Source organism: Saccopteryx bilineata, chromosome 5, assembly GCF_036850765.1.
Source record: "Saccopteryx bilineata isolate mSacBil1 chromosome 5, mSacBil1_pri_phased_curated, whole genome shotgun sequence".
Taxonomy (NCBI): Eukaryota; Metazoa; Chordata; class Mammalia; order Chiroptera; family Emballonuridae; genus Saccopteryx; species Saccopteryx bilineata.
In genome coordinates this window covers 205489397-205516281 of record NC_089494.1, presented here as the reverse complement: position 1 = coordinate 205516281, position 26885 = coordinate 205489397, and the positions used below count along the sequence as shown (strand labels likewise).

Below are 26885 nucleotides of genomic sequence, written 5' to 3'. Positions count from 1 at the left end.
AGAATTCAAGTTCTTTGCGTACTTTAAGGGCCTTGAGTTTTGGTTTGAAATTTCCTTTTTTTCCTGATGAATCGCTACAAGTGCTGATTATTTTAATCGCTTCCAACCATATTTAATGTGGTTGCATTAAGAACTTCATCAACTGACAGGTCATTATTAAAACTCTCACTGTGTGTCTAAATTTGATTTTATAGGTCATTATTTATTAGCTAAGGAGTCATTGCCCCATAAAACCAACATCCAAAGCCATTGCTTCAACAGTACACATTGACTTTAATATCTTCAAGCTTTTTGGACTTTGCTCCAAAGACGTGAAATAAGACATTTCATTGCCATGTGCTTCCATCCATCATGATTGCGGGTAATCCTCACTGATCCTTGGAGCAGAGCCTTTGTGACGTGAAGAAAGAATCACACAGTGATGACCACATGTCATTTCCTCACAGCTGCAGGGTGGCTTATTAGAGGATATCACAGCTGCTGAGTCAAAATATTAATTGTTTATCTATTTAAATTTTTAGCATATCGGCATGCTGTGCATATTTAGCAAAACAAATGGAATCTTCTGCTGGCTTAAAAACAAGAAACGTATTTATTTCAGCTAGAGCTAGTACTGCATTTGCAGGCTGCCTTGTAAAGCATTCATTAATTTGTTTGTTTAAAGTGCTAATTTCCTGGGTTTGTTCGCATGTAGGCACATAGACAAACAACTGAAATTCCATCTGCCCTTCCCCCTACCACCTGCTTATTTCATACCAGGAGTCTGAAACCGGCAAAGCATAAATGTATCCTAGGTCTCTCGTCTTCCCTTGTCACCTTTAATGAGTTTAATATTTAAAGACGCTTCACTGTAATTGAAACAGTGACAAATAAGGATTTACTTACTGAGTAGCAAGGGGAGAGCCAGCCTCCACAATGGCACTGGTTCTAAGCGTTAAATGGATGCACAGTGACCATTTAGACATTTCTGAGGTTAGTCTCTTCTTGATTGTAGACAGGAGGGTCAGAGGCAAATGCCTTACTGCACAGATGGAGCTTTTAGGATGGAACATTAATCCTTGCGGGGCTGCTAGATTGGTAGGTTGGAAACTCAGTTCCCCTGTTTTAGTGACTGCAGTTCTGGTACAAATTAAGGAATGACAGTACAAACTTCCTCTCCTGTAGCTGTGAAATTGTTCCCAGTATCACCTATGGGGAGGAATGGGAGTGGAAGGTGGGACAAGGAGGATTATGGGGAAAGTCACTCTGTGGTTTGTTGGCCTCTTGGGGGATACTGCCATTTTCAGTCAGGACATGCTCTCTGACTGCTGTGCTCCTGCATGTGCGTCCAGCAGGAATATGAATGAGAATGTTTCAGATGGCCAACGCCTACCAAGAATTCAAGAGCTGCCTCCAAATCAGCTTAGTTTTTAGAAAACATGTCCACAGATTTCACTGTGCATGAAGTAACTGGTGTCACAGCAGTTCCTGAGGACACGGAGTCACCGCCTGCAGTGCCTGGAGATGGCTCCTACCATCCTTACTTATGTTTAGAGTGTATAATTAATGCCGTTGGCTGACCATGGGGGCATTCCTCTGTTCATTGTCTCCAGTTGTACTGACAGGCGGTTGTACGTGGCACACGCACAGCCATGTCGCGCCCTCCTCTTGGCCTGGAGTACATTTTGAAAACCAGGTGGTGCAACCCAGATCAACCTTTTTCATAAGCCTCCAAGTTCTCAATTTTGTTTTCTTTTCCCTTATTTAAATGTTTATTTTATTGATTTTTTTAGAGAGTGAGCAATATTAATCTGTTCCTGCCTGTGCCATGAGCAGGGAACGAACCGGCAACCTCTGCACTTCGAGATTTTGCTCTTAAGAACTTGAGCTGTCTGGCCAGGGCCCAATTTTCTATTGTTATTACTCCAATAATTATTTTTCTTTCTTTCAACTGAAAGGTAGGGACTTTCTACTAGGTACTACTGATTTGGCCAGATGCTACTTTGTTTTCATTTATGTAGGTGTTTTAGAAACTGACAATTTGTGAAAAGATCTTTCTCAGTCATTATCTGGAAGACACACCACTGTTTGTTTATGTGAGTCTTTCTTCTTAAGGGACACTCAAGATTTTCATTCCCAGTCATGATAGCTTTCGTGTGTCTATGTCATAGTATTCTTAATAGTTCTTAATATGCCAAATCTACATAGCATAGGCCCCTTGAGAACAATTCAGCTGTGGGATATTAACAGAGAAGGGTCGCCCTGACTGGTTGGCTCAGTAGTAGAGAATCTGCCCAGCAAACGGAAGTTCCAGGTTTGATTCCCAGCCAGGGCACACAGGGGAAGCGCCCATCTGCTTCTCTACCCTTTCCCCTCTCCTCTCTCTCTCTTTCCCTCCCACAGCCAAGACTTCATTGGAGCAAAGTTGTCCTGGGCACTATGGATGGCTCCATGGCCTACATCTTAGGCTCTAGAACAGGGGTCCCCAAACTACGGCCCGTGGGCCACATGCGGCCCCCTGAGGCCATTTATCCGGCCCCCACCGCACTTCGGAAGGGGCACCTCTTTCATTGGTGGTCAGTGAGAGGAGCATAGTTCCCATTGAAATACTGGTCAGTTTGTTGATTTAAATTTACTTGTTCTTTATTTTAAATATTGTATTTGTTCCCGTTTTGTTTTTTTACTTTAAAATAAAATATGTGCAGTGTGCATAGGGATTTGTTCATAGTTTTTTTATAGTCCGGCCCTCCAACGGTCTGAGGGACAGTGAACTGGCCCACTGTGTAAAAAGTTTGGGGACCCCTGCTCTAGAATGACTCTGGTTGCAATGGAGCAATGGCCCAGATGGGCAGAGCATCGCCCCCTAGTGGGTATGCCGGGAGGATCCTGTTTGGGCACATGCAAGAGTCTGTCTCTCTGCCTCCCTGTTTCTTACTTCAGAAAAATACAAAAATAAACAATCAAACAAAAAAGAGAAGGATCTCTGTATTCACAATAGAGGGGAGGAAGGAGAGAACAGTGGAGACCCCACTCCCACAAAGGTTTCATATTGAATTGTCGGTTTTCTGTTGTGGTTCTCATGTCTTCTCCCATCACTAGTGACCTTTCACACAACAATTTCTCATTCACATCTGTAAAAGAACAGGTGTCTCTGTAGAAAAGACAAATACGCAGAAACTGATCCCCAGTTGCCTGCAGGATAAAATCATACCCCTTTTGCATGATGCACAGGGTATTCCAACACCGGCCTAGCTAGGTCCTGCATGGCTCTTGCAGCTGACTTCGCGCTCAGTGTCCATGTCTCAGCCTCCTTGAGAAAGCCTTCCCTGCCTCTAGGATGGGGTGATACCCCTTTTATAGACTTCCATGGCCCTGTAAGCACTTTGTAGAATGTTTGTAATATGGTAGTCCTGTGTCAGTGTCAGCCACACACTGTCTTCTTGCTCACCCTGCTGTGCCTCTGTCTCTGTTGCCCTGTGACATAGGACTCAATTTGGAGACAGTCTTTTTAAAGCAAGAAGCACAGCTCAAGTCCACTCTCCTGTTGGATTCTTGAATATTCCACTGGGCAGCCTCCAACCTATTCTTTGAGAGGGAAGGCAGGGGGGTGCAAATCATATGATGTCTCTGCCCCTTCCTTTCCAGCTTGTTGAGTTTTTCTAGGCTGTGGAACAAAGGTGGAGAATGGAGGGGCTGTGTTGGTGGGGAAAGGCCTGGGTCTGTTAGCTTCAAAGCACATCCATGTTTGTTTTTTCTTCCTCCACCTGTGCTGGGCTCTTTGAATTTGGTATCTTTGTAAGTCTGATTCCGATGACTTTCTCTGGGAGCACGTGATGGCCCATGCTTCTTGGCCCAATGAGAGATAGTTACAGTGGATGAAGAAAGAACTCACTGGTTGACATCTCAAATTGTTTAGTTGCACATATTTTATACTCATTCGAACTTATCCATCTAGGGTCGTTTTTTTCCACCATGCTGAAAGCTCTTTGAGTATAAAAGATTTTGGACATTTTTGTTGTTTCAAACAAAAGAGTTTTTAAAATGTTCAGTCTCACTATGTAATGCCAGTTTTCACCAGCCAAATTAACCAAGATTGTTTTACTATTTTTAAAATCTTAGTGGAGGCAAAGTTATAATGAAATAGTTCTATGGATGGTTCATTGGAGATGTAAATTGATACAAGCTTTTTGAAAAGAAATTTTTAATACTTATTATTTTTCATTTTTTCAAGTCTGTAGTGGTTAAAAGTCTTGCTTTGGAGTTAATGGGGTTATGGTGTATTTGAGCAAATGACTTAACCTCCAGATCTCAGTTTTCTCATCTTTCAAATGGGGATAACAACAATGCCTCTTTAATCTTTTCAAATGAGATCATACATTTATAATAATTAGTGAAACGCTTGATATATAGTCACAGCTCATAAATATAAACAACAATAATAATATGTATTGTATTCTTTTGATATTTCTTTTAGGAAATACAGTTGACCCTTGAAGAACATATTTTAGAACTACACGACTCCACTTATACATGGATTTTTTTTCAATGAATACTGTCAGCTCTCCATGTCTCCCGGGTTTCACATCTGCAGATTCATCCACTGCCTGTCGAAATTAGTATTTTTTTAATAATTTTATTTTTTTAATGGGGTGACATCAATAAATCAGGATACATATATTCAAAGATAACAAGTCCAGGTTATCTTGATGTTCAATTATGTTGCATACCCATCACCCAAAGTCAGGTTGTCCTCTGTCACCTTCTATCTAGTTTTCTTTGTGCCCCTCCCCTTCCCCCTTTCCCTCTCCCTCTTCCCTCTCCCCCCGTAACCACCACACTCCTATCAATGTTTCTTAGTCTCACTTTTATGTCCCACCTACGTATGGAATAATGCAATTCCTGGTTTTTTCTGATTTACTTATTTCACTTCATATAATGTTATCAAGATCCCACCATTTTGCTGTAAATGATCCGATGTCATCATTTCTTATGGCTGAGTAGTATTCCATAGTGTATATGTGCCACATCTTCTTTATCCAGTCATCTATTGACGGGCTTTTTGGTTGTTTCCATGTCCTGGCCACTGTGAACAATGCTGCAATGAACATGGGGCTGCATGTGTCTTTACGTATCAATGTTTCTGAGTTTTGGGGATATATACCCAGTAGAGGGATTGCTGGGTCATAAGGTAGTTCTATTTTCAGTTTTTTGAGGAACCACCATACTTCCTTCCATAATGGTTGTACTACTTTACATTCCCACCAACAGTGGATGAGGGTTCCTTTTTCTCCACAGCCTCTCCAACATTTGCTATTACCTGTCTTGTTAATAATAGCTAATCTAACAGGTGTGAGGTGGTATCTCATTGCAGTTTTGATTTGCATTTCTCTGATAACTAAAGGAGATGAGCATCTTTTCATATATCTGTTGGCCATTTGTACTTCTTCCTGGAAGAAGTGTCTGTTCATGTCCTCTTCCCATTTTTTTTATTGGATTATTTGTTTGTTTGTTGTAGAGTTTTATGAGTTCTTTGTATATTTTGGATATTAGGCTCTTATCTGAGCTGCTGTTTGAAAATATCATTTCCCATTTAGTTGGCTTTCTGTTTATTTTGTTATCAGTTTCTCTTGCTGAGCAAAAACTTCTTAGTCTGATGTAGTCCCATTCATTAATTTTTGCCTTCACTTCCCTTGCCTTTGGAGTCAAATTCATAAAATGCTCTTTAAAACCCAGGTCCATGAGTTTAGTACCTATGTCTTCTTTTATGTACTTTATTGTTTCAGGTCTTACATTTAGATTTTTGATCCATTTTGAGTTGATTTTAGTACAAGGCGACAAACTGTAGTCCAGTTTCATTCTTTTGCATGTGGCTTTCCAGTTTTCCCAGCACCATTTATTGAAGAGGCTTTCTTTTCTCCATTGTGTGTTGTTGGTCCCTTTATCAAAAATTATTTGACTATATATATGAGGTATTATTTCTGGGTTTTCTATTCTGTTCCATTAGTATGAGTGTCTATTTTTCTGCCAATACCATGCTGTTTTAATTGTCGTGGCCCTATAATAAAGTTTGAAGTCAGATATTGTAATGCCCCCAGCTTCATTCTTTTTCCTTAGGATTGCTTTGGCTATTCGGGGTTTTTTACAGTTCCATATAAATCTGATGATTTTTTGCTCCATTTCTTTAAAAAATGTCATTGGAATTTTGATGGGAATTGCATTAAATTTATATATTGCTTTGGGTAATATGGCCATCTTGATTATATTTATTCTTCCTAACCAAGAACAAGGAATATTCTTCCATCTCATTATATCTTTTTTGATTTCCCTTAACAATGGTTTATAGTTTTCATTATATAAGTCCTTTACATTCTTTGTTATGTTTATTCCTAGGTATTTAATTTTTTTTGTTGCAATCGTGAAGGGGATTATTCTTTTGAGTTCATTCTCAAACGTCTCATTGTTGGCATATAGAAAGGCTATTGACTTCTATATGTTAATTTTGTATCCTGTGACCTTACTGTATTGGCTTATTGTTTCTAGTAGTCTTTTTGTGGAATCTTTGGGGTTTTCGATGTATACGATCATATCATCTGCAAAAAGTGATACCTTTACTTCTTCTTTTCTGATAGGGATGCCTTTTATTTCTTTGTCTTGTCTGATTGCTCTGGCTAGAACTTCTAGTACCACATTAAATAAGAGTGGATAACCCTGTCTTGTTCCTGATTTAAGGGGGAAAGCCCTCAGTTTTGTGCCATTTAATATGTTACCTGATGGTTTATCATATATAGCCTTTATCATGTTGAGATATTTTCCTTCTATACCCATTTTGTTGAGAGTTTTAAACATAAAATTGTGTTGTATTTTATCAAAAGCCTTTTCTGCATCTATTGATAAGATCATGTGGTTTTTGTTCTTTGTTTTGTTGATATGGTGTATTATGTTAACCGTTTTACGTATGTTGAACCATTCTTGAGATTCTGGGATGAATCCCACTTGATCATGATGTATTATTATTATTTTTTTAATATTAATATTTTTTTATTAAATTTAATGCAGTGACATTGATAAATCAGGGTACATATGTTGAGAGAAAATATCTCTAGATTATTTTGACATTTGATTGTGCTGTATACCCCTCCCGCAAAGTTAAATTGTCTTCTGTCACCTTCTATCTGGTTTTCTTTGTGCCCCTCCCCTCCCCTAACCCCTCTCTCCTTCTTCACCCCCTCCCCCCTCCCCCAACCCCCCCGCCCCTGTTGCCATCACATTCTTGTTCATGTCTCTGAGTCTCATTTTTATGTCCCTTCTATGTATGGATTCATCTTAGTTTTTTTTTTTTTTTTTTTCTGATTTATTTCACTCCGTATAATGTTATCAAGGTCCATCCATGTTATTGTAAATGATCCGATGTCATCATTTCTTATGGCTGAGTAGTATTCCATAGTATATATGTACCAAAGTTTTTTAATCCACTCGTCCTCTGACGGACACTTGGGCTGTTTCCAGATCTTCGCTATTGTGAACAATGCTGCCACAAACATGCGGGTGCATTTCTCCTTTTCAAGCCGTTCTATGGTGTCCTTGGGGTATATTCCTAAAAGTGGGATAGCTGGGTCAAAAGGCTGTTCGATTTTCAGTTTTTTGAGGAATCTCCATACTGTTTTCCACAGTGGCTGCACCAGTCTGCATTCCCACCAGCAGTGCAGGAGGGTCCCCTTTTCTCCACATCCTCGCCAGCACTTACTCTGTGTTGTTTCGTTGATAAGCGCCATTCTGACTGGTGTAAGGTGATATCTCATTGTGGTTTTAATTTGCATTTCTCTAATGATTAGTGATGTTGAGCATTTTTTCATATGCCTATTGGCCATCTGTATGTCCTCTTTGGAGAAGTGTCTATTCATCTCTTTTGCCCATTTTTGGATTGGGTTGTTTGTCTTCCTGGTGTTGAGTTTTACAAGTTCTTTATAAATTTTGGTTATTAACCCCTTATCAGACGTATTGTCAAATATGTTCTCCCATTGTGTAGTTTGTCTTTTTATTCTGTTCTTGTTGTCTTTAGCTGTGCAAAAACTTTTTAGTTTGATATAGTCCCATTTGTTTATCCTGTCTTTTATTTCACTTCCCCGTGGAGATAAATCAGCAAATATATTGCTCCGAGAGATGTCGGAGAACTTACTGCCTATGTTTTCTTCTAAGATGCTTATGGTTTCACGGCCTACATTCAAGTCTTTTATCCATTTTGAGTTTATTTTTGTGAGTGGTGTAAGCTGGTGATCTAGTTTCATTTTTTTGCAGGTAGCTGTCCAATTTTCCCAACACCATTTGTTAAAGAGGCTGTCTTTACTCCATTGTATTTCCTTACCTCCTTTGTCAAATATCAGTTGTCCATAGAACTGTGGGTTTATTTCTGGGTTCTCTGTTCTATTCCATTGATCTATATGCCTGTTCTTATGCCAGTACCAGGCTGTTTTGAGTACAATGGCCTTGTAGTATAACTTGATATCAGGAAGTGTGATACCTCCCACTTTATTCTTCTTTTTTAAGATTGCTGAAGCTATTCGTGTCCTTTTTTGGTTCCATATAAATTTTTGGAATATGTGTTCTATATCTTTGAAGTATGTCATTGGTATTTTAATTGGTATTGCATTGAATTTATAAATTGCTTTGGGTAATATAGACATTTTAATGATGTTTATTCTTCCTAACCATGAGCATGGTATATGCTTCCACTTCTTAGTATCTTCCTTGATTTCTTTTATCAATGTTTTGTAATTTTCCGAGTACAAGTCTTTAGTCTCCTTGGTTAAGTTTACTCCTGGGTACTTTATTTTTTTGGTTGTAATTGTGAAGGGGATTGTTTCCTTAATTTCTCTTTCTGACTGTTCATTGTTGGTGTATAAAAATGCTTCTGATTTCTGAGTATTGATTTTATATCCTGCCACTTTGCTGAATTTATTTATCAGGTCCAGTAGTTTTTTGACTGAGACTTTAGGGTTTTCTATATACAATATCATATCATCTGCAAATAATGATAGTTTTACTTCTTCTTTTCCAACTTGAATGCCTTTTATTTCTTCTTCTTGTCTGATTGCTGTGGCTAGGACTTCCAGGACTATGTTAAATAAGAGTGGTGAAAGGGGGCACCCCTGCCTTGTTCCTGATCTTAAGGGTATTGCTTTTAATTTTTTCCCATTGAGTATGATGTTGGCTGTGGGTTTCTCATAGATGGCTTTTATCATGTTGAGGTATGTTCCCTGTATTCCTACTTTGCTGAGAGTTTTGATCATGAATGGGTGCTGGATTTTATCAAATGCTTTTTCTGCATCTATTGAAATTATCATATGGTTTTTCTCCTTCTTTTTGTTTATGTGATGAATCACATTGATTGATTTACGAATATTGTACCAGCCTTGCCTCCCCAGAATAAATCCCACTTGATCATGGTGTATGATTTTTTCCATATATTGTTGGATCTGGTTTGCTAATATTTTGTTGAGGATTTTAGCATCTATATTCATCAGAGATATTGGCCTATAATTTTCTCTCTTTGTGTGGTCTTTGCCTGGTTTTGGAATCAGAATTATGCTCGCCTCATAAAAGGAGTTTGGAAGTCTTCCTTCCTCTTGAATTTTTTGAAATAGTTTGAGAAGGATAGGAGTTAGTTCTTCTTTGAATATTTGGTAGAATTCCGTTGTGAAGCCTTCGGGCCCCGGACTTTTCTTTGTTGGGAGTTTTTTGATAACTGTTTCGATCTCCTTTGGTGTAATTGGTCTGTTTAAGTTTTCTGATTCTTCCAGATTGATTTTTGGAAGATTGTACGTTTCAAGGAATTTGTCCATTTCATCTAGGTTGTCCAGTTTTTTGGCATACAGTTCTTCATAGTATTTTCTTACAATATTTTGTATTTCTGTTGTGTCAGTTGTTATTTCTCCTCTCTCATTTCTAATTTTATTTATTTGAGTCCTCTCTCTCTTTTTCTTGGTGAGTCTACTTAAAGGTGCATCAATCTTGTTTACCTTTTCAAAGAACCAGCTCCTAGTTTCATTGATCCTCTGTATTGTTTCTTTAGCCCCTATGTCATTTATTTCTGCTCTGATCTTTATTATTTCCTTCCTTCTACTACATTTGGGCTTTACTTGCTGTTCTTTTTCTAATTCTTTTAGATGCAGGGTTAAGTTGTTTATTTGAGCTTTTTCTAGCTTCTGAAAGTGTGCCTGTAGTGCTATGAACTTCCCTCTCAGCACTGCTTTCGCTGTGTCCCATAAATTTTGAGTTGTTGTATGCTCATTGTCATTCGTTTCTAGGAATTTCTTTATTTCTTCTTTGATCTCATTCTTAATCCATTCATTATTTAACACCCTGCTATTTTAGTTTCCATGTGTTTGAGAATTTTTGAGCTTTTCTGCTGTGATTTATTTCTAGTTTCATGCCGTTGTGATCGGAGAAAGTGCTTGATATGATTTCAGTCTTCTTAAATTTGTTGAGAGCACTTTTGTGCCCTAACATGTGGTCTATCCTAGAGAATGTACCATGAGCACTTGAAAAGAATGTATATTCTGCTGCTTTAGGGTGAAAGGTTCTGAAGATATCTATTAAATCGAGTTGATCTAGTGTTTCCAATAAGTCTGCTGTTTCTTTGTTAATTTTCTTTCTTGAGGATCTATCTAGTGATGTTAGTGGGGTATTGAAATCCCCTACTAGTATAGTATGGCTGTTGATCTCGCCCTTTAAATCCATCAAAGTCTGTTTTATATATTTGGGTGCTCCTATATTAGGTGCATAGATATTTATAATAGTTATATCTTCCTGTTGGATTACTCCCTTTATCATTATGTAGTGGCCTTCTTTATCTCTTACTATATCCTTTGTTTTAAAGTCCAATTTGTCTGATATAAATATCTACCCAGCTTTTTTTTCATTTCCGTTTGCATGAAACATTTTTTTCCATCCTTTTACCTTCAATCTGTGTGTGTCTTTTGTTCTAAGGTGTGTCTCTTGTAGACAACATATGTATGGGTCCTGTTTTCTTATCCACGCAGCTACCCTATGTCTTTTGATTGGATCATTTAATCCATTTACATTTAAGGTTATTATTGATATATAGTTGTTTATTGCCATTTTCTTCTTTAAAGGTGTATTCCTTTTTCTTTTTTTTTTTTTTCTGTATTCTTTTCCCACTTTATCTGTTTACACCAGTCCCCTTAATATTTCCTGCAGCATTGGTTTGGTTGTAATGAATTCCTTGAGTTGTTTTTTGTCTGGGAAGCTTTTTATTTCTCCTTCAATTTTAAACGATAGCCTTGCTGGATAAAGTAGTCTTGGTTGTAGGTTCTTGTTCTGCATTACTTTGAATATTTCTTGCCATTCCCTTCTGGCCTCAAGTGTTTCTGTTGAGAAGTCAGATGTCATCCTTATGGGGGCTCCTTTGTAGGTGATAACTTTTTTTTCTCTTGCAGCTTTTAATATTTTCTCTTTATCGCTTAGCTTTGGTATTTTAATTATGATGTGTCTTGGTGTAGGTTTCTTTGGGTTTCTCTTTAATGGAGTCCTCTGTGCTTCTTGGATTTGTGAGAGTTTCTCTTGCATTAATTTAGGGAAGTTTTCAGCTATGATATGATTGAACAAAGTCTCTATCCCTTGTTCTTTTTCTTCTTCTTCAGGAACCCCTATGATGCGGATGTTATTTCTCTTCATGTTGTCACAGAGCTCTCTAAGAGTTTCCTCTGACTTTTTGAGTCTTTTTTCTCTTTTCTTCTCTGCTTTCATGCCTTCATTCCAGTTGTCTTCTAACTCGCTGATTCGATCCTCTGCTCTATCTATCCTGTTTTTAATTCCTTCCATTGTGGTCTTTATTTCTGATATTGTATTTGTTGACTCCAACTGATTCTTTTTTATACTTGCTATTTCTTTATTTAGGTTTTCAAACTCCCCCTCCATTGTTGTTCTAAGATCCCTAAGCATCCTTACAATCATTATTTTGAACTCCGCATCTGAAAGTTTGATTATTTCCATATCACTCAGTTCATCTCTCGAAAGTGTCTCTTGTGGTTTCATTTGGATTGCACTCCTTTGTTTTCTCATCTTCTTCTTCTTTTTTTTTTATTTGTATAGTTGATTGAGTCTAGGCTTGGTGTTGTCTGCCTCCAGTTTTCAGTTGTGTTATTTTTAGGTCTTCGTGGGTTGGTATCAGCTATTATTTGTAATCCACTTTCGGATTTGGGCAGCTTTGAAGTCTTGATTTGTTTGTTTTCTTAACAGGTGATAGTCTTGTTAACTGATCTCAGCAGGGGGCTTCCTTGAAACTGTATCCAGGAATGCTGTGGGTGTAACCTGAGACGCTGAAGGTCTCTTCCTCCAACTAATCTCACTGGGGGCAGGGTTTTTTCTCTCAGCTTCAGTAGGGGGAGGTGTATCTCAGATCTCCATGGAGACCTGAGTTACTGCCCCTCCTCCCCACTTCTTGTTTTCAGCTGTGTCTTGTTGTGCTGATTGGAGCTGGATAGATGTCCGGAGATCTCTGATCCGGAAGCACTTCAGCTCTGTTTTGTGAAAGGTTCAGTCCCTCCCCCAGCTATGGCCGCCTCCAGCATGAATGAGTCAGCTTTTTTATTTTGTTTCTTGCATACCTTAGCCCCTCACAGTCTGTCCCTCTCCCTGTCTTTTCCACTTGGGAGATAAGCTGGTCTTTTCAACCCACCTTGCTCCCTGGTCGCCAGGTAAGTGGCTGTGAGCAGTAGTTTCTGCTCTTTTTCCTCTGTGAAATCCTCTCTGGGCTCTCAGCCTCACCCCCCTCCTTCCCTTCCTGTAAGCAGAGGAGATTCAGGCACTCCTTACCAGGATTATTGTGGCTTCCTCTTTGCTCCTTGGTTTTTGAGAGCTGTTCTTGCAGTTCAGTGTTGGTTTTTCATGCTGATTTTTTCTAAATTGATTTGTATTCCAGTTTGGTGTTGAGAGCTGGGTGTCTGTGCATCCGCCTACTCCGCTGCCATCTTCTCTCCTGTATTATTTTTTTAATATGTTGTTGTATTCGATTTGCTAGTATTTTGTTTAATATTTTAGCATCTGTATTCATTAGAGATATTGGTCTGTAGTTTTCTTTTTTTGTTCTATCCTTGCCTGGTTTTGGTATGAGGGTTATATTAGCCTCATAAAATGTGTTTGGAAGTATTGCTTCTTCTTCAATTTTTTGGAAGACTTTCAGTAGAAAAGGAACCAAGTCTTCTTTGAATGTTTGATAAAATTCACTGGTATAGCCGTCTGGGCCTGGACTTTTATTTTTGGGGAGGTTTTTAATGGTTTTTTCTATTTCTTCTCTACTAATAGGTCTGTTTAGGCTTTCTGCTTCTTCTTGACTCAGTCTAGAAAGGTTGTATTGTTCTAGGAATTTATCCATTTCTTCTAGGTTGTTGAATTTAGTGGCATAAAGTTTTTCATAGTATTCTACAATAATTCTTTGTATATCTACGGTGTCCGTGATGATTTCTCCTCTTTCATTTTGGATTTTGTTTATATGAGTTCTTTCTCTTTTTTCCTTGGTAAGTCTTGCCAAGGGTTTGTCAATTTTGTTGATCTTTTCAAAGAACCAGCTCCTTGTTCTATTAATTTTTTCTATAGTTTTTCTGTTCTCTAATTCATTTATTTCTGCTCTGATTTTTATTATCTTCTTTCTTCAGCTGGTTTTGGGTTGTCTTTGTTCTTCTTTTCCTACTTCCGTAAGGTGTGAAGTTAAGTGGTTCACTTGGGCTCTCTCTTGTTTGTTCATATAGGCCTGAAGTGATATGAACTTCCCTCTTATCACTGCTTTTGCTGCATCCCATAGATTCTGATATGTCGTATTGTCATTTTCATTAGTCTGTATATATCTTTTGATCTCTGCACTTATTTCTTCTTTGACCCATTCATTTTTTAAAAGTATGTTGTTTAGTTTCCACATTTTTGTGGGATTTTTTTCCTCTTTTTTGCAGTTGAATTCTAGTTTCAAGGCTTTATGATCAGAAAATATGCTTGGTACAACTTTGATTTTTCTGAATTTGCTGATGTTGTTTTTGTGGCCCAACATATGGTCAATTCTTGAGAATGATCCATGTAGACTGGAGAAAAATGTATACTCAGTCACTTTGGGATGAAATGTCCTGTAGATGTCTATCATATCCAGGTGCTCTAGTGTTTTGTTTAAGGCCACTATATCTTTGTTGATTCTCTGTTTGGATGACCAATCTAGAGCCGTCAGCGGTGTATTGAGGTCTCCAAGTATGATTGTATTTTTGTCAGTTTTTGTTTTAAGGTCAATAAGTAGCTGTCTTATATATTTTGGTGCTCCTTGGTTTGGTGCATATATATTAAGAATTGTTATGTCTTCTTGATTCAGTGTCCCCTTAGCCATTATGAAATGGCCATTTTTGTCTCTGAGTACTTTTCCTGTCTGTAGTCAGCATTATCAGATATGAGTATTGCTATGCCTGCTTTTTTTTTGGATGTTATTTGCTTGGAGTATTGTTTTCCAGCCTTTCACTTTGAATTTGTTTTTATCCTTGTTGCTTAGATGAGTTTCTTGTAGGCAGAATACAGTTGGATTTTCTGTTTTAATCCATTCTGCTACTCTGTGCCTCTTTATTGGTGAGTTTAATCTGTTTACATTTAGTGTAAATATTGACACTTGTGAGTTCCCTATTGCAATTTTATAGATTGCATTCTGTTAGTTTTGTGTCTTGTTTGATCCTTCTCTTTCATCTTTCTATCTTTTGTTTTTATTTGGTTGTATTCCATACATCTTTCCTCTGTTGCTATCTTTTTTAAATCATGTGCTTCTGTGGTGGTTTTTTCAATGGTGGTTACCTTTAAGTAATGAAAAGTGTTCCTACCCTGTTCATTGTAGTACACTATTTTGTGAGTACTTTTGCACTCTATCATCCTTTGCTACTGTTAATCTTCATCCTCCTCCCCCCCCTTTCTTTTTGTTGTTGTCACAGTTTAAATTTGGTTTTATCTTGGAGTTTTACTTGTGGCTTTTTTTGTTGTTGTTGTTCTTTGTATCTGATTGGAGAACCCCCTTTAGTAATTTCTGGAGTGGGGGTCTTCTGATGATAAATTCCCTCATCTTTTCTGTATCTGTGAATGTTTTTATTTCTCCTTCATATTTGAAGGATAGCTTTGATGGGTATAGTATTCGTGGCTGAAAGTTCCTCTCTTTCAGGACTTTAAATATTGGGGTCCACTCTCTTCTAGCTTGTAGAGTTTCTGTTTAGAAATCTGATGATAATCTAATGGGCCTTTTTTTATATGTTGTATTCTTCTTTTTCCTGGCTGCCTTGGAGTAGGTTTGTTGGAGTTAAGAAAACGCGGAAGTCTGTTTGCTTCTTGAACTTGAGGCTTTAGTTCTTTCCACAGGCTTGGGAAGTTCTCATCTATTATTTGTTTGAGTATGTTCTCCATTCCATTTTCTCTCTCTTCTCCCTCTGATATACCTATTATTCTTATGTTATTCTTCTGATGGAGTCAGATAATTCCTGTAGGGCTATCTCATTTTTTTTTTCCAATTTTTGAGTCACTTTCTTCTCTCTGTTGTGCCTCAAGTTGCTTGTCTTCTATTTCACTAATCCTACCTTCTGTCTGGCCTGTTCTATTAGCTAAGCTTGTTACTTCGTTTTTCAGCTCGTGAATTGAGTTTTTCATCTCTGTTTGATTTGTTTTTATAGTTTCAATTTCCTTGGAAATATATTCTTTGTGTTCATTGAGTTGTTTTCTGAGCTCCCTAAATTGCCTTTCTGTGTTTTCTTGTGTATCTCTGAGTATTTTTAGGATTTCTATTTTAAGTTCTCTGTTGTTTAACTCCAAAGTTTCCAATATATTAAATTTTTTCTCCATAGATTTTTCCTCATCTATCTGTGTTACCTCCCTTCCTTTTGTATCCATGATATTCGATTTTCTCTTCCTTAATGGCATCTGAGGGTGGTTTTGTTGATAGTATTAATGAGATTTAATAAAGAATAAAAAGTTAAAAAAATCGAAGAGTTGTTTTTTTTAAAAAAATTAATAATTAAAGAAAAATAAAATAAAATAAAAATTTTAAAAAAGGAAATTATTCCCCCCCCTCCTTTTTTCCTCTCCTCTCTGCTCCCCTCTTTCTTCAGAAAACCTTGTGGTGAACTGTGAATTATATTGTACTAAATAGAATGAACTATGCCTGTAATGGAGGGCCTGAATTGGGGAGAAGTAATAAAGGGGCAAAAAAAAGAAAGAAAAAAAGGGGGTATGGACCCACAAAACACAAATAAGGAAAAAATTTGGGTCAAGAATAAAATTATTTGCTTTTAGGTGTTGGTTGACTAAGAGTTATGATGAAAGGAATAAGAGGGAAACAGGAAAATGGGGGGACAAATTAAAAAATTACTATTGTATTTAGTAGAACAAGAACTAGATAAATTGGAGAGCCAGGGATGGGAGTACTGCTAGTGAGTTAAAAAGGTGAAGTAAAAAACCCCCAAAATGCCACAAACTTAAGTTTGAGTCCCAGATAATATAATTTGTTCAGTATTGAGGTTTGAATGAGTGGAGACGTAAAGGAGAAAGGAAGAAACTAATATAGAGGGAGAAAAGAAAGAGAGAGAGAGAAAAAAAGAGGGAACCAGTAAAAGAAGAAAAAGGAAAAAAGAGGAGAGAGAAAGAGAGAGAGAGTTAAGGGTTTTGGAGTACAACCCTCATAGAGAGAAAGGAAGAGGAAAGAAAAGATAATGGGAGATGTAACACTTATGGGTAGTGTAGTTCAAGGATAGGAGAAAGTAAGACTGGCAGAGAATTAAAAGACCAAATTGGAGGAGGAAAAAAAAAATCAAGAATGAAGATAAGAGAAACAAATGAACAAATATAATAAAATGGGATAGGTTATAAAGTCTGCGGATTATTCTTGATTTTGAGAGGTTATCTTCTTGCTTTTTCTTTTCTCTCCCTCTTCCTGGTTGGTGACTGTGTAACCTGGTTTCTGCCCCTTTGGCACGCTCAGGTAGAGGTTTGCAGTTGATAAGTCTCTATGGCGATGTCATATATTGTGCTTCAGTCTCGTTGGCAGTCGAGGCTCATTAGCATTTATAGGCTCCGATAGTGAGAGAGTTCGTGTTCCTGGAGCCTCTCTCCTAGTCTTTCTTTCCTCAATTAGTAGCCTGATAATCTAGCTATGGGGTTTCTCTGCCTGGATAGTAAGAGGCTCAAAGAGCTGGCAACTCCCCACTCTATTCCCACTCAGCACAGGGCTCTGGGTAAGGCTCAGTCAGAGCTGCTAGCATAATCAGGCGGGGCTTCCGCCCACTCAAAGACCTCTGGCTCTGCCACTCTGTTCGGTAACACGGGCGGGTGCCCACTCCCGGGGCGCTTGGAGGAAACTCTCGCTCACTATCTGCGCAGACCAGGATATCAGGCTGGCAGTCTCACACTCTGAGTGAAACCTTCGCCCGCACGGAAAAGTTTCAGCGTTGCAATTGGCTCTCACTCCCTCCCCGTGCGTGGCTTTTTCAGGGCGCTGGGGTGGCCTGGAGATTCCGCTTTTGGCCCACACAGAGGCCTCTGACTCTGCCTCTCTGTGGGATAACATGGGCGCCCACTACTGAGGTGCTCGGAGGAATCTCTTGCGCACTCTCCGTGCCTGCCGACCAGGAGATCGGGGAAAATGGCTGCCCCACTTGTCTTTCTTTGTCTGGGTTTGGCGCGAGTGTTAGCTTGTATTGACTGGGTTGCCACAGGCACAGTTTTTCCTCCTCGGCTTGGATCTCCATGCCACAGCCTGGTTCAGCCGTTTATGCCATGGCCTGGATCTATTCACCCCCTTTGTCTGCCTTAGTTTCTATACTCTCAGTTCCCAGTGAAAGCAGCCCTGTTTAGGTTAGTGAGGAAGGTGGAGCATTTCTTACTCCCTAATTCCTTTGGGGTTTGATTATATATTTAGCCAATTTTTCACTCGACCATACCTTCGGGTGTATTGCGAAACATCTGGAGGCTCCAAGGATAGGTTTTTCTGTTTCTGGTTGAAGATCTTGTTGAGTTTTGGGGGAGATTTATTGGTATCTCTTCCTACTGTGCCATTACTCTGACGTCATCCCGAAATTAGTATTTTTGATCTGTGGTTGTGAGTCTAAGGATGCAGAGGGCCAACTGTATGCATTGTTTTACACCATTTTATATAAGAGACTTGAGCTTCCTCAGAATTTGTATCTGCAGAAGGTCCTGGACTCAACTCTCTACAGATACGAACGGAAAATTGAAACTAAGGTTTTGGGGAGTCAAAATTATATACAGACTTTTGCTTGTTCAAAGGGTCGGTACTCTTAACCCCCTGTGTTGTTCAAGAGTCACCTGTAATTTAAAATGTACAAAGGTCTTACCATGGTTTTAATTATAAAAGTGGAAAAATTTGAAGTAAATGTTCAAGCTATAAGAAAAATGGCCAATTTTTTGTTTATTCAATGCTGAAATATTATGCACCACCGAAAATGATGTTTACAGAGAGTCTCTAATAACATGTGAAAATGCTGATGGTATTGAGTAAAAAATGAAAATATTACATGACAACATTTAATATCATCTCATCATTAAAATATATAGTTCAAATTGTAGAGAAAAAGAACTAAGGAAAATGTCAATGCTAATATTTCATCTGCAAGGTCTACTTAGGGTGGTATTTATACTTATTAAAAATGCTTTTCATATTTTCTTTCATGGTTCAATTTACAGTCAGAAAAGTAGAACGTCAAGATCCCTCTTTGAACCCCTCAGCCCCTCTCTCTGAAGATCACAGAGGCACCCTGGGCGTGAGCCGAAAGCTTGCTTGCTGGTGGTGCCCAGTGGGACTGGCCACTTGTGACCTGTCATGCCTGAGTTCTGTAGTCTGCCCTCGGGAACTCGACTTTCCTGATAAGTCAGACACTGTTATTAATCCTCAAGCCCTCATTGCTCTGATTTCTGGCTCCTTTCCCTGCATATCATTAGTCATTTTCAGCTCTTCCCAAGGAAATCTCTCCTATAAAGGATTTTGACTTCCAGCTGTTCAAGGCAATGGTGTCTCTCAGGTTTCAGGAATTTATTTTTCTTTTCTTGTTGGTTTGATAAAAGTAAGTCAACTTTCAGATTGACTTCATAGCATATTTATTTAAGGGGTATTATATTGGGGACTTGTCTATGGTCAAGTTGGGATCAGAAGTTTGCATGAATGTATTATCAGGGGGCCCTTGTTGTTTTGGAATGAATATATTCATGGGATGGGGTGTGTAGTATGACTGTTTTTGTGTGTGACAGAGACAGAGAGAGAGAGACAGAGAGAGGGACAGACAGGAAGGGAGAGAGATGAGAAGCATCAATTCTTCATTGCGGCACCTTAGTTGCTTATTGATTGCTTTCTCATATGTGTCTTGACTGGAGGGCTACAGCAGAGCAAGTGACCCCTTGCTCAAGCTAGCGACCTTGGGCTCCAGCTGGTAAGCCCACACTCAAGCCAGATGAGCCCACACTCAAGCTGGCGACATCGGGGTTTTGAACGTGGGCCCTCTGTGTTCCAGTCCGATGCTCTAGCCACTGCACCACTGCCTGGTCAAGCTGACTTTTTAAACCATGGATGAATGAATAAGGAATAACTACTGGTAGTGAACAAAAAGAGTTAGAGTTCTACTTTCCAGACTCGGGTAGTTACATGCATGAGGTAAAACTAAAAACTAACTCAGATTAATGTGATGCTTTGGGCAGCCTGCATTTGATGGCTTTATATTTCCAGGTGCCATTTATTGATTTCTCCTTGCCTCTGAGTACTCATTCCATCACACTCTATGACATGTCTTAAGACTTAACCCAGAACCATGGAGAGAGGCAGAGGCAGAGGCATAGGTGGATTTAACTGCAGGCACACTGGGTGCACACCCTAGGCCCCAACCCCTAAAGGGCCCTGCAAAACTCCAACTTTATACTTTTTTCTAGTGTAAGGGGCCCAATATTTTCTTATGCGTCTGGAGCCTCAACCGACCTTAATCCATCTCTGGGCAGAGGCCTTGAGATTTTAGAGTCTCTACCACTCTTGAGCCTTTTCTTCCAGATTCTGGTAGCTGCAGCCAGCCATCCCCGGATTACAACCTCCAGAGAATGAGACGTAGTTAGAAGTATAGACGTTGAGGGTTGGGGGAAATCTTCACATTTCTCAGAGGCAGAGAACAAGGACCCAGCCGAGAGGATCTCCAGGGTAAAGAATGTGAACAGGCGACGGGTTTGGGAGGGGGGTGTTCTGAAGTGTCATGTGTTGCAGAGATTTCAGGTAGGTTAAGAATTAGAGGAGGCCATTAGATCTGGTCATTAAGAGGAGGTCAGAGACCTTGTCAGGGTTAGTACCATGGTCATATTGAGGAGACTGAAGGCAGATTACAGTGAGGTGAGGAGTTAGGGAGGCAAGGAAGTTGGGTGGTAGAGAGACAGCCGGAGAAGGGGTGGTTGCAGCGATCTTCTTGTGGGGTAGGCGACGGAGAACATGTTTGGAGGTTGAGGTCAAGGGAAATAAATGGAGATGAGGAAAGTATGTGATAATGTTGAAATAATGTTCAAACAGTCTTGAAAATTGGTCAGGAAGATAGGTGGAAGAATCAGCCATTTCATCCTGTGAGAAGAAATGAAAGAAAAATGGGTGAAGGTGGATGTTTTGAGGTTGGCAGGGAGGAACGGAAGGCGCTCATGCTTGATGGGCTGAATGAAGCTGAAGATGAAATGACCTGGAAAGGGACGAGGTGCACGGGTGTGGGGGGGTGAGTGGAGTGGAGCAGCAGGGGGTTTGAAAGCAGCTGTCCTGGAGGTGAGAAGGAGCGCCCAGCTCTAGCTTCCTTTAGAAACACTACACATTGCACTCCTCCTCCTAACAGCTTCTAGCGATCCCTAAGATAAGACAAATCCATAAATACTTGTTTACTGTACCCACAAAATACTCTGATGATCTGCTTACTTTCCCTTCAAATCATCCCCTGAGTAATTATTCTTTTTCATTTCTCTAATTGCACGCTAGGGAAAGCTTAGGTTAGATGCAACTAGTTTTTAGAACTCTGAACACCTGCAGGTCTTGTCGATGCGTGCCTGAGCCCAGAACTCTCTGTGAGCACGTTTTACAGAGGAAGAGGCCATGACCTTTCAAATAATGGTGCCTTGAATCAGTCATGTTTCCCGGGTGTCCAATCCTAACGCGTACCCACTCATTAAGGTAATCCTAACACAGAGTCTCCTCCATTTGCTCCAGCAACATTTGAAGTGTTTTGAGTCTACCCTTTGCACATGTAGGACTGTGCTCCTGGCACTGGGAGGAAGGCACAGAGACAGGGAACAGAAAGGGGGTGTAGTATGGAAACCATACACTAAATCAGAGACAGTAGCCTCCTTATCATATTTCTCTCAATAAAGTCATAATTTCCTTTATAATTCTCTGAAGGGCTATCATGAGGCTTAACTTGGCTCACAGGCTATCCAGAATTGTTCCTAAGACTGGAGAAAGGCTGCCTGTAACTTGATACTCCCAAAGTTCAGGGAAAGGTCAGGAGCTGTTCCCTCCTGAGCTTCTAGAAGAGTCAGCATTTTTGAGGAGGTAACTTTTCGTTTAACTGTTGGAGTGGCTATTAAGGTCCTAGAACGGTTTCTCATGCGGATAAGCGGGTGCAGAGATCTGCTTCCTGTGTAGGAAAACGTGTCAGATGATCAGCAGGTAAGAAACTGTAGCACTGAAAGTATAAGGAAAGACTTGTTTTAACTGATTTCAGGGGGCAGGCAGTCTGTTCAATGACAGAGCTTTTTGTTTGTTTGTTTGTTTTTTTATTTGAACATCGGTAGAAATCACAATTTCTATCTACAGGACATTGAGATGAAACGAGACCTAGCAGGTCCCTGAGTGGAGATTAGCGAGTACAAGCAGTGCTTTGAATCCTGAGGGGGACGAGGGAAGGACCCTGTAGTCAGACCTCTCCTTTTCTTTTCCTGGGTCTTTTGCCCGGTCTTCATTCTGGTGGTAGTTCAGGATCAGTGTCTGTTCTTCCACCTTGGGGACGGAGGATGGTAAATGGGACTCAAAGGGTGGTTATCACTGAAAGCCGGACAGAGGATGTTTTTACCAAACTGGGAGCTGAACACAGTCAAGCACTTTAATTGAAGGATGACTATTCTACAGGTGAGAACAAGAGAGTGTTGGCCATCCCCGATAATTTGTCTTACAGCTTCAGTCATAACTGGTCCAGCAGAGCTTCTGCGAGCTGTGTATTAAGTCATGAAAGTGAATTTTTAATAAATTGACCTCTAGTTAAAAACTAAAGTTTTCCACCAACTCAACCCAATGATTTGCTAACTCCATTCCCTTCATACCAACACCTGAAACTGGTATCCTGACTCGGGAAGACCTGACTGTGAGAAGGAGCCCTGTGAGGGCACGGAGCGCAGCGCGGGTGCACTGGGAACAGGAGGCATGCTGTCCTCGAGTTCTTGGAGCTCTTGCGAAAACGGCGACAGTATTGATGGTCCTGTTTCTGCAACTCTTTGACAGTTCTCTGGGCATCCCTAAGCAAGTAGCTATCACAAGCTGCCCTAGAACTTGAAGGTCATTCAACTGGAAAGGGAGGGAAACGCAGTTGCTGCGCTGGGCCTGGCCATTTGCTATAAACCTCAAAACATGATCTATCCAGGTCCCAAGCTTCTGCTTTACTGCCGCGTTCCGCCTGTGGGCTGCTCCGGCTGTCTGTGCTGCCGCGGTGGTAATTGCAGCTCCATCTGCCCTTTGGTATAGTGATGAGACTTGGAGCTGATATCATTTGTGTCTCTTTGTGTCCCCTGTCTTCTCCAGACTGCCATCCTCTGTGCCAGCAATGTGCAGCTGACCTCCACAACACCGGGAGCATCTGCCTGAGGTGCCAGAACACCCGGTACCAGCTGCTGGGGGACCTCTGCGTTCCCGACTGCCCTTCTGGATATTACGCAGAGAAAGGAGCTTGTAAAAGTGAGTAGGTGGCATCTCAAAAAGAGCTGGAGCTTTTCTTTGGGGTAATAACTAAGAAGGCTTGGGGGGGAGGAGAGAGAGAGAGAGAGAGAGAGAGAGAAAACACGCACATGGAGCACACTGTGGGATAATAAATCAGACCAGCGTTGGGCCTTTTATGAACAGCTCTTGGGATGCTGCTTGGGTAGGGAGCTTCCCTACAAATAATCAGCAGGGTAAGAAACTATATCACTGAGGGTATAAGGAAAAGACCAGTTTTTTTTGTTTGTTTGTTTTTTGTATTTTTCTGAAGCTAGAAATGGGGAGAGACAGTCACACAGACTCCCGCATGCGCCCGACCAGGATCCACCCAGCACGCCCACCAGGGGGCGACGCTCTGCCCACCAGGGGGCGATGCTCTGCCCCTCCCAGGCGTGGCTCTGTTGCGAACAGAGCCACTCTAGCGCCTGGGGCAGAGCCAAGGAGCCATCCCCAGCGCCCGAGCCATCTTTGCTCCAATGGAGCCTCTGTTGCGGGAGGGGAAGAGAGAGACAGAGAGGAAGGAGAGGGGGAGGGGTGGAGAAGCAAATGGGCGCTTCTCCTGTGTGCCCTGGCTGGGAATCGAACCCTGGACTTCTGCATGCCAGGCCAACACTCTACCACTGAGCCAACCGGCCAGGGCGGAAGACCAGTTTTAACTGATTTCAGGGGGTAGGCAGTCTGTTCAATGATAGGTTTTTTGTTTGTTTTTTTTTAATTAAACATCAGTAGAAATCACCATTTCTATCTGCAGGACATTGAGATGAAACACGACCTAGCAGGTCCCTGAGTGGGCATTAGCGAGTACAAGCAGTGCTTTGAATCCTGAGGGGGACGAGGGAAAGGCCCTGTAGTCAGACCTCTCCTTTTCTTTTCCTGGATCTTTTGCCCGGTTTTCATTCTGGTGGTAGTTCAGGATCAGTGTCTGTTCTTCCACCTTGGGGACGGAGGATGGTAAATGGGACTCAAAGGGTGAGTCTATTTGTGTCACTTTTCCCTCTGCAGAGTGTCACTCCTCCTGCAGAACCTGCCAAGGCAGAGGACCCTCCTCCTGCTCCTCGTGCGACACGGACCTCGTTCTGTCCCATCTCGGCACCTGCAGCACCGCCTGCTTCCCCGGGCACTACCTCGATGACAGCCGTGCTTGTCAGCGTAGGTTTATAACAATGAACTTTCCTTTTCCTGCTCTTCTGGGGTCATCAAAAGAAATACGAAACTTTCCTTCCATGGTCTTACTTGTGGCTTTTATTGTTATAAAAGGAAGAAAATTAATCTAAAAAGGCATATGGCATTAGCAAATATAACTGAGATATCAGCCTAATTGGAAATGCTAGGCGGGGATCTATTTCTGCAAGTACCAGCTGTGTGATCTTGGGCTACTTGTTTAAGCTCTCTGTTCTCTAGTTATCTCACTTGAGAAGTAAAAGTACTATATTAGTCTATTTCCTTTTATGGTTTCTCCCAACATTTCAATTACGAGCTCCTGAGCAGAGCTCATTCTGGTACACAATCAGTGACCTAAGCACTTCTCTGGATTCAATTTGTTTTTGACATGTATTTGTTGAATATTGATGATGGGCAAGGCTTGATATGTACAGAGCATTTAATTTCTGCCCAAACAGTAGTTATTTTGTCTTGCACAAGAGTTACTTGTATAGATGTCTTCTTTTTCAAATAAGTCAAAATATGATTAATTACCTGAGTCAGGCAAAACAAAGAGTTTTGATAAATTAGGGAAAGGGCAAATTTGAGTGGAAAAAAAATTAGGAAATCCTTCACAGATGAAGGAACACTTCTGAAAATAGGCTGAGATGGCTTTCAATCACTGAAGTGTCATTTACAAAATAAATTTTTGTTATACTTTCTCATTTTGAAAGTGACAGTTAACAAATACAGTGCTGATATTTCAATTTCATGTCCTAGGCTATACCACACTGAAGGACTTACAGAGGAGTAGGCAGGAGAGTGGGCTCTAGAGTCAGGTGCCTGCAGTATAGATCCTCCCTACCACTGACTAGCTTTGTAACCTTTAGCAGGTAAATTAATTGCAAAACCTCAGTTTCTTTTTCTGCCAAAGGGGGATTGTAATAGTACCTATATCTAATGTTACTGCACTAAGCACAAACCCTAGCAAAGAATAAGCTTTCAGTGTAGCATTGTTGATATTGTTATCATTAACATATTATCAGCATCAGCTGGAATGAGAAGCAAATCAAACTGTGAAAGGTATTTTTGTTTTACAGATAGAAAGGTAAGTATTGCTGTTAGTTTATTGAGGTACTGCAGAGATTTGCATTTGATATGAAGTTATATGGAACTTTGTATCGCTTGTTGAGATATCAGACATTAAAAAACCCTTTTTGGGCCTGGCCTGTGGTGGTGCAGTGGATCAAATGTCGACCTGGAATGCTGAGGTCACCAGTTCAAAACCCTTGGCTTTCCCGGTCAAGCACATATGGGAGTTGATGCTTCCTGCTCCTCCCCTCCTTCTCTCTCTCTCTCTTTCTCTCTCTCTCTCTTCTCTAAAATGAATAAATAAATAAAAATAAAAAAACTTTAAAAAACAAAACTAAAAAAAATCCTTTTTGGCCTGACCAGGTGGTGGCACAGTGGATAGAGCATCTGCCTGGGACACTGAGGACCCAGGTTTGAAACCCCAAGCTTGCCGGCTTGATCGTGGGCTATCCAACCTGAGTATGGGGTCACCAGCTTGAGTGTGGGATCATAGACATGACCCTATGGTGGTCACTGGCTTCATCCCAAAGGTCATTGGCTTGAAGCCCAAGGTCACTGGCTTGAGCAAAGGGTCACTGGCTTGGCTGGATTCGCCCACCCCACCCCCCATTCAAGAAAGCAATCAATGAACAACTAAGGTGCCAGAACCATGAGTTGATGCTTCTCATCTTTCTCCCTTTCTGTCTGTCTGAGTCTCCTCCAACCCCAATAAATTAAAAACAAAACAAAAACCCCTTTTGGGACTGAGGAAAATATTTCTTTACTATTGTAATAAAATATTTTGCTAGGAAACAGGCCCCAAATGAAAGAACAGGAGAAATCTCCAGAAAAAGATCTAAACAAAATGGAGGCAAGCAATTTACCAAAAATAGAATTAAAGGAATGGTTCTAAGAATTCTCAAGGAACTTAGAGGCACAAGGAACGAGAACTACCACAACTGAAAAAGAATATAGAAACCGGCCTGACCTGTGGTGGCGCAGTGGATAGTGTCGACCTGGAAATGCTGAGGTCGCCAGTTCAAAACCCTGGGCTTGCCTGGTCAAGGCACATATGGGAGTTGATGCTTCCTGCTCCTCCCCCCTTCTCTCTCTCTCTCCTTTCTAAAATGAATAAAAAATAAAAAAATTAAAAAAAAAGAATATAGAAACCATAAAAAAGAACCAGTCAGAAATGAAGAATACAATATCTGAAATGAAGAATACACTAGAAGAAATAAACAATAGGTTAGATGAAGCAGAGGAGTGATTCGGGGATTTGGAAGACAAGGTAGAAAACAATCAGAACAACAAAAAGAAAAACTAATTTTTAAAAATGAGGATAATTTAAGGGACCTTTGGGACAACATGAAGCATAACAACATCCACATTATAGGGGTGCCAGAAGGAAAACAGAGAGAAAGGGGTCAAGAATTGATTTAAAGAAATAACAACTGAAAACTTCCTTAACCTGATGAAGAAAAAAAGGCAAACAAGTCCAGAAGTGCAGAGTCCCAAACAAGATGAAGCCTCAGAGGTCCACATCAAGACACATCATAAGTAAAGTGGCAAAGATGAAAGAAAAAGAGAATTTTTAAAAAGCAAGAGAGAGACAGTTATCTACAAGGGAGCACCCATAACTGTCAACTAATTTTTCAACAGAAACATTTCAGGCCAAAAGAAATCTGCATGG

General features: G+C 40.3%; 1 protein-coding gene across 2 annotated transcripts in view; it reads left to right on the top strand.

Moving 5' to 3' along the window:
• The window catches only part of FRAS1 (Fraser extracellular matrix complex subunit 1), a 514100-nt gene that overhangs the window by 289750 nt on the left and 197465 nt on the right, over window positions 1–26885 (top strand). For both annotated transcript variants that reach the window (XM_066279180.1, XM_066279181.1), the window contains 2 exons: window positions 22811–22963; window positions 23987–24133. In XM_066279180.1, coding sequence (XP_066135277.1) covers window positions 22811–22963; window positions 23987–24133 — 300 coding nt within the window. The remainder of the gene's footprint in view (window positions 1–22810; window positions 22964–23986; window positions 24134–26885) is intronic.